The sequence below is a fragment of the Dendrobates tinctorius genome, unplaced genomic scaffold, assembly GCF_039654945.1.
Source record: "Dendrobates tinctorius isolate UK_male_01 unplaced genomic scaffold, ASM3965494v1 ptg000059l, whole genome shotgun sequence".
NCBI lineage: Eukaryota > Metazoa > Chordata > Amphibia > Anura > Dendrobatidae > Dendrobates > Dendrobates tinctorius.
This window is the reverse complement of record NW_027361727.1, coordinates 3388467-3402587: the sequence shown is the minus strand read 5'-3', so window position 1 is coordinate 3402587 and position 14121 is coordinate 3388467. Positions and strand designations below refer to the sequence as shown.

The window sequence follows — 14121 nt, the reverse complement described above, 5'->3', positions numbered from 1 at the left end:
TGACCGTGTACATGGCATTAAGAAGTCTGAAGACTACCAACAAATTTTGCAGCATAATGTAGGGCCCAGTGTGAGAAAGCTGGGTCTCCCTCAGAGGTCATGGGTCTTCCAGCAGGACAATGACCCAAAACACACTTCAAAAAGCACTAAAAAATGGTTTGAGAGAAAGCACTGGAGACTTCTAAGGTGGCCAGCAATGAGTCCAGACCTGAATCCCATAGAACACCTGTGGAGAGATCTAAAAATGGCAGTTTGGAGAAGGCACCCTTCAAATATCAGGGACCTGGAGCAGTTTGCCAAAGTAGAATGGTCTAAAATTCCAGCAGAGCATTGTAAGAAACTGATTGATGGTTACCGGAAGTGGTTGGTAGCAGTTATTTTGGCTAAAGGTTGTGCAACCAAGTATTAGGCTGAGGGTGCCAATACTTTTGTCTGGCCCATTTTTGGAGTTTTGTGTGAAATGATCAATGTTTTGCTTTTTGCTTCATTCTCTTTTGTGTTTTTTCATTTAAGACAAATTAAATGAAGATAATAAATAATACCAAAGAATTTGTGATTGCAATCATTTTCAGGAAGAAACTGAGTATTATCTGACAGAATTGCAGGGGTGTCAATACTTTTGGCCACAACTGTATATACTGTATGTATATCAGAATGGGGCTGTTCAGACCATGCACTAGGGCCTATCGGACACTAGTTACTCCAGTGGTAGCAGGCACACCTCCACACTGTTATGAACTCTGTCTAAAAGAAAATCTGCCTTGCTCCCCATAGCAACCAATTACAGTGCAGCTTTCAGTTCTTATACTGCTGAAGTAAAATGTAAACTGTACTCTGGTTGCTATGGACACCACCACACTTATGAGCTGTGAGTAAAAAAGAAATGTCTTTAATGCTCATAACAACCAATCACAGCTCAGCTTTCATTTTTTATACTGCTGAGGTAGAATGAAAGACATGCTATGATTGGATGCTATGAACACCACTACACTCTTTGGAAGTTGGAACCTTCTCTCCCTACAGCAGTAAATCACAGATCAGCGGCCACTAATTTCTAACTGATCTAATCACACCAAAATCATCCACCAAAGGTCACGCAAAGGGGTCAAAGTATGATGCAAGAAAAAGCCTATGGAGTCAGTGTTTGTGAAAAAAACTGATGGAATTTTTTGATATTTTTACTGATTTCAGAGATCAAAATTATATAAAAATCACCTCTTAATTTTCAAACAATTTTGCCCTTGCAGACCTGTGATTATAATACACAGATTAATAAATATAGCATGCTCGGGCGCTAACAGTGCCTTCAGCGTACTCGGAAATATGCTCGAGTCCCCGCGGCTGCATATCTCACGGCTGCTCCATGTCTCGAGGCTGTTTGACAGACTCCCTGCAGCTCCATGTCTCGCGGCTGTTTGATAGAGTCCATGTGGCTCCATCTCTCCCAGCTGTTGAACAGAGTTCCTGCGGCTGCATGTCTCGCGGCTGTTCGACAGAGTCCCCAGCGGCAACACATCCAGGAATTTCCTGTTTGTTAGGCAATCCTTGGATGGGTTTTGGCTGTCAAACAACCGCGAAACATGCAGCTGCGGTGACTCTGTTGAGTAGTCGTGAGCAGTGTTGGACTGTTTGCAACATTGAATTTTGGGGGGAATTAGCCTATGCTTCCATATAATAGTAAACTGGGTAGTTTGGTTAATGTTGTTTTTCTGTACAGAGTAAATCAAGTGAATTATGCCAAGTACTACCCATATAGTGGAGTTGGTGGCCCACATCTGCGTAGGGGCCCACCGGGGGATTACCCTGTTCCCCTGTGGGCCAGTCCAAGCCTGGCCGAGAGACATGCAGCTGCGGGGACTCTGTCAAACAGCTGGGAGACATGGACCCATGTGGACTCTGTTGAACAGCTGAAAGACATGGAACCGTGGGGACTCTGTCCAACAGCCACGACATATGCAGCCGTGGGAACTCAAATTGAACATATTATTCGAGCATACCGAAGACACTCGGTTAGCACTCGAGCATGCTCAGATAACACCTTATCCCAGCATGCTCGCTCATCACTACTTCTGAGCCATTTGTTCAGCACTTTCCTCCTGTTTTTTGCACCATTCATGTTGTTATCGGCAGGGTCACGAGTGCCTCTGTTAATTTCTCTATTATTAATTATTAATTTATAATTATTATTAATTACTAATTTCTCTATTTATTTTTTTTATTTTTTTCGTATTTGTACCTACCTACTGTCAATGTAATGCCTTTATGCATCTGTACTTGTTCCTGCCTTGCTGCTGTAATGCTCTGAATTTCCCCATGGTGGGACGATTAAAGGATTATCTTATCTTATTATTCCATGTACAGAGAAGCGTTTAGAGGGGCGCTCATCTTGGGGCCATATCTTGGATTTCTTGTAGATACGCAATTCTTTTTATGGCCGGATACCAGGATGATGATGCTGGCGCCCATCTGGGAGTCTCTTCATAAATAGCTGGAAACAGTTTGCATCTTGAATTGCTGCTATTTTAATTTTACGATCTTCACTTGTGTTAAAGACGGCGCCATTTTCAGTTTACTGCTCCCAGGAGGAACGTTAAAGCCATCATAACACATATGTGTTACCGAGCGAGTGAAGGATCAGACGCCAGGAGACTCTACAAAAAGCTGATTTACACAAATTAAACCTGAATTACACAAAGACATTAACAAGAAGACGAGTTTTTAGTTGATTTTAAAAAGTTTTACTTGTAGAATTAGCGACGTATGGAGGTAGCTGGTGTCTCCCTTCTGTGCTGCCCCCTAGTGGTGATTTATGGAAAGAGTCGAGTCCTTGTGCATTAATGATCAGGACAGAGTAGTGGTGACATGGACATGATGCAGTCGTTCGGTCAAAAAACTTGTGCAGATTTTGCACAAATAAACGCGCTTAGGGCTCATACTCACTTGCATAGAAATAGATGTAGCCGCCCCCTCCGGTCCGAGTGCCGGTGGTAGTGCCTGATCATTTCCCGCATCATGTTCCCACATGCTTTATGCATCCATTAGCCCTCTGTGTCCGTACTGTCACACACCTAACAGTATGGCTGGTCCATACAATCAGGGTAACTGTTACCACCCACCTTTCGTGTCTCCCTCTTTCCTCATAGACTGTAAGCTTGCGAGCAGGGCCCTCTTTCCTCTTGGTACTTGTTATAATCTACTGTATGTGATTATTGTTATGCTGTAATGTCTATTGTCTGTACAAATCCCCTCTGAAATGTAAAGTGCTGCGGAATATGTCGGCACTATAAAAATAAAATTTATTATTATTATTATTAGTGCCAGGTTTTCATGCGAGAGACTCGCACGAGAATGGTGCGAGTCTCTCGCAAGTGAGTATGAGCCCTTAGGCTCATGGGCGGACATACCGCCTGTGTGGCTACACCGGGACCCGGAGATGGAGGGGGGGGCCTGCAGGGCGGCTAATACTGAGGGCAATCTGGCCTGTTTCTCAAGGCCCGAGGCTACGGGGGGCCCCTGGCCAGATTGCCCACATGTGCGGTGGGCAGGGAGTGATCCCAGCAGCTCCGCTGCCTACAAGAGGAATTAGCAGGAGCGGAGCTGCACGGATCCGTCCTCCTTCCTGCCCGACGCCTGCACTTCCTGTCTCTGACACAGACAGCTGCGCCGCTGGATGACGTCATCTTTCAGCGGCCGGCTGTGCCAGAGCGAGGAAGCAGCCTGTGACGGCGATGCTGCGGACAGGTGAGAGGTGCTGTGTGTTTGTGTGTGTGTGCAGAGAGGTGAATGGTGCTGTGTGTGTGTGTGTGTAGGTGGAGGAGAGGGGAATGATGGGGAGAAGGCAATGATGGGGTGATGGAGAAGGCAATGATGGGTTCATGGAGACGGCAATGATGGGGGTGATGGGGAGAAGGCAATGGTGAGGGTGATAGGGAGAAGGCAACGATGGGGGTGATGGGGAGAAGGCAATGATGGAAGTGGTGGAATGGGCAAGGATGGGGATATGGGGGAGGAGGAAATGATGGAGGTGGTGGAAAGGGCAATGATGGGGGGTGGGGGAGAAGACAATGATGGAGATGGGGAGAAGACAATGATGGTGGTAGCGGAAAAGACAATCAGAGTGGTGGGGAAGGGGACAATGATGGGGTGGTGGAGGAGAAGGCAATGATGGAAGTGGTGGAAAGGGCAATGATGGGGTGATGGATAGGGCAATGATGGGGTGGTAGGGGAGAAAGCAATGATGGGGTGGTGAGGGAGAATGAAATCATGGTGGTGGTGGAAAGGGCAATAATGGGGGTAGTGGGGGAGGAGGAAATGATGGAGGTGGTGGAATGGGCAATGATGGGAGTGGTGGAGGAAGAGACAATGATGGGGAAGAGGAAATGATGGAGGTGGTGGAATGGGCAATGATGGGGTGGCAGGGGAGAAGGCAATGATGGAGGTGGTGAAGAGGGCAATGATGGGGTGGTAGAGAGGACAATAATGGGATGCAGGGGGAGGAGGACAATGAGTGGTGTGGGGGATTGGGATGGGAGGAAGGGGGACTTATAATGGCCTTAGGAACAGGGGGAGGTGGAGGAAGACATTATTATCGCTTATTATGTCTAACACAGTCCCTTAGTATATATAGTATTCTCATTTATTATGTCTAACATTGTCCCTTAGTGTAGTGTACGTTATTATTATGTATAACACAGTCCCATAGTATATAGTGTACTCACTAATTCTGTAAAACACCATCCTTAGTTACATAGTTTGCTCTTTTATTATGTCTAACACTGTCCCTTATTACGTACCATCCTCTCGTTATATGTGGTAACGTCCCTTATTATATAGCTTCCTCTGCTGTTATGTACAGTCCTGTCACTTACAAAGTGTATTCTTGTTAATTATGTTATTTACAGTGCCCTCTTTTATTACATAGTCCCCTCTCTTTTTAGATATAAAATGACTGCTGATCGAGGAGCCGGTGACCAGACTACCAGTCCATCAGCTCCTACATTAGAAAGGAAGCTTTCCCATGCTCCATCAGCCATCATTGCATTATACAGCTTACAAGACAGTATGATATGTAATCAAAAACAGGGCTCTATATAATCCAATATGTAAGGGACGGTACTGTACATAACGAGAGGGCACTGTATAAGGGACAGCAATATACATAATAAAGGAGACTATGTAATATATATACACATGTATGTGGGTGGACATATATACAGTATATATGTAGCTTTGTCACCATAAAAGGAAGGGGGCACAGATACATTTCTTGCACAGGGGCCCCAAGCTGTCAGTGTCCACCCCTGCTTAGACTCCACTACTGAAATTCAATAGGGTCAATTTTATTCATGTGAAATATCAATGCTGAGCAAGATGCAGACATTGCACTTTCTATGCAAAACTGCACTCAGTCAAACACGAGTTTTTGTTACTTTGTCATCACTGCCTTTACTGCTTACTACGTTGTCTGGCATTGCCCAAAGGCCATGTTGCCAAGTATAGAAATTCTCTTTTTTTTCCAGGTGTCTGCACCAAAATCCCAAGCATGCTCAGATAACACCTTATCCGAGCACCCTCCTTCATCGCTACTCACAGTTTAAAAGCTCCATGGGCATGGGTTTTCATGAAATGGTATCCACTTTTTTTTTTTTTTTTTCTAGGGGAAGAAGATCAGATGATAAAAATCCACTTTTCTTGAACTGATAAACCTAATTGACTTTCTGCACAAAAGAGGACTACAAAAAAAAAAAACATCACATTGTTTATTATGCCATGTGGGGGTCCAGAATTTCAGGCTACGCCTCTGGAAGTGCCACTGTAACTGCATAAATTATAAGGATGATGCATCAGATCAGACTATGACTGATAAAACATCCCAAGTCCTGGAGAACCCCTTTAAGCCCCTGTGTAAATGCTGACCACCATTTCAGCTCCCATACAGGTTGTCACTCTTTCCTACAGTCCAGAATGGCAAATTGTCCTAACAGTGCATAACTGCACGACCTTCTGATGTTTCTGAGGGTCTTCTGAGTCTCCCCTGATGGACGATGTCAGGGAATAGAAGGATCCTGCAATTGAAATTGAACCCCCTGATCTTTTTGTCTTCAGGGGAGATTTGCCAATACCAGAGGAGTCAGATTGCGGCTTTTCCTCTGTGCCCATTGGAAACACGTAAACATTCATCCAAGTAACAATCACATACAGTATATGAGAAAGTTGGGAGAAATATCTGTTGGCCTAACAGCTATTTCATGTAAGACATCATGGAGATTTGGGGGGAATGGACAGAATTGGGGGCTTTAAAAGCGTAGGGATAAATCGCAATCCATCAACATGCACTCACAATCACTAGGTGATATATGGATATTCAAGTGGATTTGTACAATTAACCTGTGACAAAGCTGAACAGTGCGAAACGCATGACAAGTGTTATCACGAGAACGCTAGAACAGAACAGCTCTGACTACATATAAAGAGAAAATCTTATAACTCGAGAAAATCTGATAATCCAGACCAGACCTGGACATTTCCAGTAGAGAAAACCAAAAAACTGAGCAGAGATAATTAATTTGGAAAATCCCATGATAATGACCTCCATTATAGTAGTAGATTTTGGTCACTGACACCCAACACATAAATAACAACTCATGTAATCCCATGACTGTACATTAATCCAGAATATCTGGACATCTGGCATAGATTCCTATTAATTCTAGTCCTAATCAATGTTACTGTATATCATTACTGCCATATCATTGAGGCTGAGAAATGTTATAATGTACAGGAGACACAATGGGGACATATTATTATGGTAGATTTGCATTCTCTATGATGACCACTAGGTGGCGATGTTACATTCTCCCAGTTTTCCTGATGGTGATGAACCCAATATGCGCAAAGTGACTTTTCCCGTCAATCTTCCGTCTCGTCACATGAAGACTTTCTACTCCCACTTCGGTCTGAGTAATATTAATATCATAGCCCTGTGGCTGGGGCGGGCGCTCCCGCAGGGGCTCATACTGCTGCACACTTTGCTACATACATTGGATATTTTGGGTCTAACATGAACCTTTGCCTTTTGCTTGTGCCCGCAGGTCTGCAGAGATTCTGTGAAGACATAGAGATGATGATCGGATTCCAGCCCAATCGTTTCTGGAAGATTTGCTGGGCCTTTGTCACGCCGACTATTCTAACTGTAAGGAGATTTAATAGAACTTTTCACATTGGGGTATAATATAGTCCTGAGGTGCCAGACATAGGGACCGAGTCTCCGGGGAGGAGGGAGAGAATAGTCCGGGAGTGACGACATGGGGACCGTGACTCCAGAGAAGAAGGAAAGAATAGTCCGGGAGTGCCGGACATAGGGACTGCGACTCCGGGGAGGAGGGAGAGAATAGTCCGAGAGTGACGACATGGGGACCGCGACTCCAGAGAGGAAGGAAAGAATAGTCTGGGAGTGCAGGACATAGGGACCGCGACTCCAGAGAGGAAGGAGAGAATAGTCCGGGAGTGCCGGACATAGGGACCGCAACTCTGGGTAGGAGGGAGAGAATAGTCTGTGAGTGACGGACATAGGGACCGCGACTCTGGGAGAAGGGTGAGAATAGTCTGTGAGTGAGGGATATAGTGACCGTGACTCTGGGAGGAGGGAGAGAATAGCATGCGAGTGATGGACATAGGGGCCGCGACTCCGTCATACACATACAGAACACATACACATGCAGCACACACACTATATATATATCTACATATAAATCCAACAATGTAGACCAGCTCACTCCTGTGAACCACCTGGAACCTCAGCTAACCTGGTTAACTCCGTTGTGCCCGGATCAGGATGTAGGAGTCCATCCATACAAATGTGAACAACGGCAAGGCAAGGTCCAGCAATAACGTGAGCAATCCAGGATGCTGTTAAAAAATTTTTCTTTCTTTTTATTCATAAATCCATTAAAATACAATGGTCTAAGCAGAATCACCCTGGACCGTGAAGAAGGCGGGTTTTACCGCTGAAACGCGTAGTCCTATCTGCACTACTTTCCTGCGTTATTGCTGTTTTGAACTGCTTGGACCATTGTATTTTTCGTTTGTGAACAGCAGTTTTCAGCTCTTTCCACAGATTCTCGATTGGATTCAGGTCTGGACTGTGACTTGGCCATTCTAACACCTAGATATGTTTATTTGTGAACCATTCCATTGTAGATTTTGCTTTATGTTTGGGATCATTGTCTTGTTGGAAGACAAATCTCCGTCCCAGCCTCAGGTCTTTTGCAGACTCCAACAGGTTTTCTTCAAGAATGGTCCTGTATTTGGCTCCATCCATCTTCCCATCAATTTTAACCATCCTCCCTGTCACTGCTGAAGAAAAGCAGGCCCAAATCATGATGCTGCCTCCACCATGTTTGACAGTGGGGATGGTGTGTTCAGGGTGATGAGCTGTGTTGCTTTTACGCCAAACATATCGTTTGGCATTGTTGCCAAAAAGTTCGATTTTGGTTTCATCTGACCAGAGCACCTTCTTCCACATGTTTGGTGTGTCTCCCAGGTGGCTTGTTGCAAAGTTTAAACAACACTTTTTATGGATATCTTTGAGAAATGGCTTTCTTCTTGCCACTCTTACACAAAGGCCAGATTTGTGCAGTGTACTGATTTTTGTCCTATGGACAGACTGTCCCGCCTCAGCTGTAGATCTCTGCAGTTCATCCAGAGTGATCATGGGCCTCTTGGTTGCATCTCTGGTCAGTCTTCTCCTTGTTTGAGATGAAAGTTTAGAGGGACGGTCAGGTCTTGGTAGATTTGCAGTGGTATGATACTCCTTCTATTTCAATATGATTGCTTGCACAGTGCTCCTTGAGATTTTTAAAGTTTTAGAAATCATTTTGTATCCAAATTCAGCTTTAAACTTCTCCACAACAGTATCATGGACCTGCCTGTTGTGTTCCTTGGTCTTCATGATGCTCTCTGTGCTTCAAATAGAACACTGAGACTATCACAGAGCAGGTGTATTTATACGGCGACTTGATTACACACAGGTGGATTATATTTATCATCATTAGTCATTTAGGACAACATTGGATCATTCAGAGATCCACAATGAACTTCTGGAGTGAGTTTGCTGCACTGAAAGTAAAGGGGCCGAATAATATTGCACGCCCCACTTTTCAGTTTTTGCATTTCCACAAAAATTTAAAATAACCAATAAATTTCGTTCAACTTCACAATTGTGTCCCACTTGTTGCTGATTCTTCACCAAAAATTTACATTTGGTATCTTTATGTTTGAAGCATGATATGTGGGAAAAGGTTGAAAAGTTCCAGGAGGCCGAATACTTTTGCAAGGCACTGTATATACACAAACACATACAGCACACATACACATCCTCATCATACACATGCTCATCTTAAACATACAACACACGTACACATCTTACACATACAGCACATATTTATACACATACAACACACATACTCATCATACACATGCAGCACATATACACATCCTATTCATACAGAACACATATACATCATACACAAACTCATCATAAACAAAGCACACATATACATCATACATACTCATCATAAACATTCAGCACACATACACATTCAGCACACATACACATCATATACATACACATCATGCACATACACATCATGCACATATACACATCATACACAAACTCATCAAACATACAGCACACACTTCATACACATACAGCACACATACACATAATATACATACACATCATATACATACACATCATGCACATATACACATCATACACAAACTCATCAAACATACAGCACACACTTCATACACATACAGCACACATACACATCATACACTTCATACACATCATGCACATATACTCATCATACACATATAGCACATATACACATACGCATCATACACAAACTCAGCATAAACATACAGCACACATACACATACACATCATACACATACAGCACACATTCACAACATACACTTGTGGCACATATCATACACATACAGCACATATATACAGTTAGGTCCATATATATTTGGACAGAGACAACATTTATCTAATTTTGGTTCTAGACATTACCACAATGAATTTTAAACAAAACAATTCAGATGGATTTGAAGTTCAGACTTTCAGCTTTCATTTGATGAAGGGTTTAGGAGTTTCAGCTCCTTAACATGTGCCACCTGTTTTTAAAGGGACAAAAAGTAATTGGACAGATAAAATAATTGTAAATAAAATGTTCACTTCTAGTACTTGGTTGAAAACCCTTTGTTGACAATGACTGCCTGAAGTCTTGAACTCATGGACATCACCAGACGCTGTGTTTCCTCCTTTTTGAAGCTCTGCCAGGCCTTCACTGTGGTGGTTTTCAGTTGCTGTTTGTTTGTGGGTCTTTCTGTCTGAAGTTTAGTCTTTAACAAGTGAAATGCATGCTCAATTGGGTTGAGATCAGGTGACTGACTTGGCCATTCAAGAATATTCCACTTCTTTGCTTTAATAAACTCCTGGGTTGCTTTGGCTTTATGCTTTGGGTCATTGTCCATCTGTAGTATGAAACGACGACCAGTTTGGCTGCATTTGGCTGGATCTGAGCACACAGTATGGCTCTGAATACCTCAGAATTCATTTGGCTGCTTCTGTCCTGTGTCACATCATCAATAAACACTAGTGACCCAGTGCCACTGGCAGCCATGCGTGCCCAAGCCATCACACTGCCTCCGCCGTGTTTTACAGAGGATGTGGTATGCTTTGGATCATGAGCTGTACCATGCCTTCGCCATACTTTTCTCTTTCCATCATTCTGGTAGAGGTTGATCTTGGTTTCATCTGTCCAAAGAATGTTCTTCCAGAACTGTGCTGGCTTTTTTTAGATGTTTTTTAGCAAAGTCAAGTCTAGCCTTTTTATTCTTGAGGCATATGAGTGGCTTGCACCGTGCAGTGAACCCTCTGTATTTACTTTCATGCAGTCTTCTCTTTATGGTAGATTTGGATATTGATACGCCTACCTCCTGGAGAGTCTTGTTCACTTGGTTGGCTGTTGTGAAGGGGTTTCTCTTCACCATAGAGATTATTCTGCGATCATCCACCACTGTTGTCTTCCGTGGGCGCCCAGGTCTTTTTATATTGATGAGTTCACCAGTGCTTTCTTTCTTTCTCAGGATGTACCAAACTATAGATTTTGCCACTCCTAATGTAGCAATTTCTCGGATGGGTTTTTTCTGTTTTTGCAGCTTAGGCTAGTTTCACACTTGCTTTTTTTTGCAGCGCGTTTTTCCCGCAAAAAAACGCATTGAAAAAACGCATACAAAAGCATACAACTGCTGCGTTTTTTTCAAGCATTTTTATGAGCATGCATGAAAAAAACGCAGCGTTTTTATGCCTTTGTATGCGTTTGTATGCGTTTGTATGCGTTTTTAGTGCGTTTTTACCGCGTTTGCGTTTGTTTCCAACATTTTTAGGTGGCCCCTCACACTAACCCAAACCATGACTTTACTAACCCTAACCCTGACCCTAACCCTAACCCTAACCCTAACCCTGACCCTAACCCTTAACCAAATCATACTTAACCCTAACCCAAACCCTAAACCCTAACTAACCCTAACCCTAACCCTGACCCTAACCCTAACCCTGACCCTAACCCTTAACCAAATCATACTTAACCCTAACCCAAACCCTAAACCCTAACTAACCCTAACCCTAACCCTAACCCTTAACAAAACCATACCCTGACCCTAACCCTAACCCTGACCCTAACCCTTAACCAAACCATACTTAACCCTAATCCTGACCCTAACCCTAACCCTGACCCTAACCATTAACAAAACCATACTTAACCCTAATCCTGACCCTAACCCTGACCCTAACCCTTAACAAAACCATACTTAACCCTAACCCTAACCCTAACCCTAACCCTTAACAAAACCATACTTAACCCTAATCCTGACCCTAACCCTGACCCTAACCCTTAACAAAACCATACTTGACCCTAACCCTAACCCTAACCCTAACCCTGACCCTAACCCTAACCCTGACCCTAACCCTTAACCAAACCATACTTAACCCTAATCCTGACCCTAACCCTGACCCTAATCCTTAACAAAACCATACTTAACCCTAACCCTGACCCTAACCCTAACCCTGACCCTAACCCTTAACCAAACCATACTTAACCCTAATCCTGACCCTAACCCTGACCCTAATCCTTAACAAAACCATACTTAACCCTAACCCTGACCCTAACCCTGACCCTAACCCTAACCCTGACCCTAACCCTTAACCAAACCATACTTAACCCTAATCCTGACCCTAACCCTGACCCTAACCCTTAACCAAACCATACTTAACCCTAACCCTGACCCAAACCCCAACCCTAACCCTGACCCTGACCCTGACCCTAACCCTAACCCTAAACCCCCTTAACTAACCCTAACTCTAACCCAAACCCCTAAATTCCATGGTTAAAAAAAAAAACGCATATGCAAAAAAACGCATACATGAGCATGCCAGTGCGCACATATGCGCATCCATAGGCTATAATGGCCATTTTTAGCGCAAAACGTGCGCATATGTGCGCATGCGCTTTTTTGCAGGGCCAAAAAATGCAACATGCTGCGTCTGGAAAATACAAACGCACACCCCAAAAAAACACAGCGCATGAAAATCGCATACATGCGCTTACAAGCGCGCAGGTATGCGCACCCATGTTAAATATAGGGGAAAAAACGCATGCGCACATATGCGTTTTTTTCCAGCGCTAAAAAACGCAAATGTGAAACCAGCCTTAAGGATGGCTTGTTTCACCTGCATGGTGAGCTCCTTTGACCGCATGTTTCCTTCACAGCAAAACCTTCCAAATACAAGCACCACACCACAAATCAACTCCAGGCCTTTTATCTGCTTAATTGAGAATGACATAACAAAAGGATTGCCCACACCTGTCTATGAAATAGCCTTGGAGTCAATTGTCCAATTATTTTTGGTCCCTTTAAAAACAGGGTGGCACATGTTAAGGAGCTGGAACTCCTAAACCCTTCATTTAATGTGGATACCCTCAAATGAAAGCTGAAAATTCATTGTGGTAATGTCTAGAACCAAAATTAGAAAAATGTCTCTCTCCAAATATGTATGGACCTAACTGTATATACATATACAAATCATGCACATACAGAACACATACACATGCAGCACACACACACATATATATATATATATATATATATATATATATACACACATACATACAACACATATATACACATACAGCACATATATATACACATACACAAACACATACGGCAATACAGCACACATACACATCATACACATACAGCACACATACACATCATACACATGCTCATCTTAAACATACAGCACACATACACATCATACACAAACAGCACATATTTATACACATACAACACACATACTCATCGTACACATGCAGCACATATACACATCATATTCATAGAATCGTAGAGTTGTAAGGGACCTCCTGGGCCATCGGGTCCAACCCCCTGCTCAAAGCAGGATTCGCTAAATCATCCCAGATAGATGTCTGTCCAGCCTCTGTTTGAAAACTTCTATTGAAGGAGAACTCACCACCTCTCATGGCAGCCTGTTCCACTCATTGATCACGCTAACTGTCAAAAAGTTTTTTCTAACATCTAATCTGTGTCTCCTCCCATTCAGTTTCATCCCATTGCTTCTAGTCTTTCCTTGTGCAAATGAGAATAAAGATCATCCTTCTACAATCTGACAGCCCTTGAGATATTTGTAGACAGCTATTAAGTCTCCTCTCAGTCTTCTCTTCTCCAAGCTAAACTGTTATGATTGGGTCACCGAGGTGGAGAGCAAGACCAAGATAAGCCACAGAAAACCAGAGATGTATAACCCCTGATCCTATCCACACAACTAGCAGTAGCCGTGGAGCGTACCTACGATGATCCTAGACGCCTCAACACAGCCGGAGAACTAAATAAGCCTAAAGCAAGAAAGGGGAAATCTAAACTGCCCTGGAGTAGACCCTAAAGGAATAGATAGCCCCCAAACATATATTGTCGGTGAATCAAAATAAAAACACAAACGCAGGTAGGAAGATAGACTGAGTAAACGATGGGGCCCAC

At 43.4% G+C, this 14121-nt stretch overlaps 1 protein-coding gene across 1 annotated transcript in view; it reads left to right on the top strand.

Annotated features, from left to right (window-relative positions):
• The window catches only part of SLC6A5 (solute carrier family 6 member 5), a 76965-nt gene that overhangs the window by 52547 nt on the left and 10297 nt on the right, over positions 1 to 14121 (top strand). The window contains exon 13 of the mRNA XM_073578308.1: positions 7092 to 7192. Within this exon, the coding sequence (XP_073434409.1) occupies positions 7092 to 7192 (101 nt within the window). The remainder of the gene's footprint in view (positions 1 to 7091; positions 7193 to 14121) is intronic.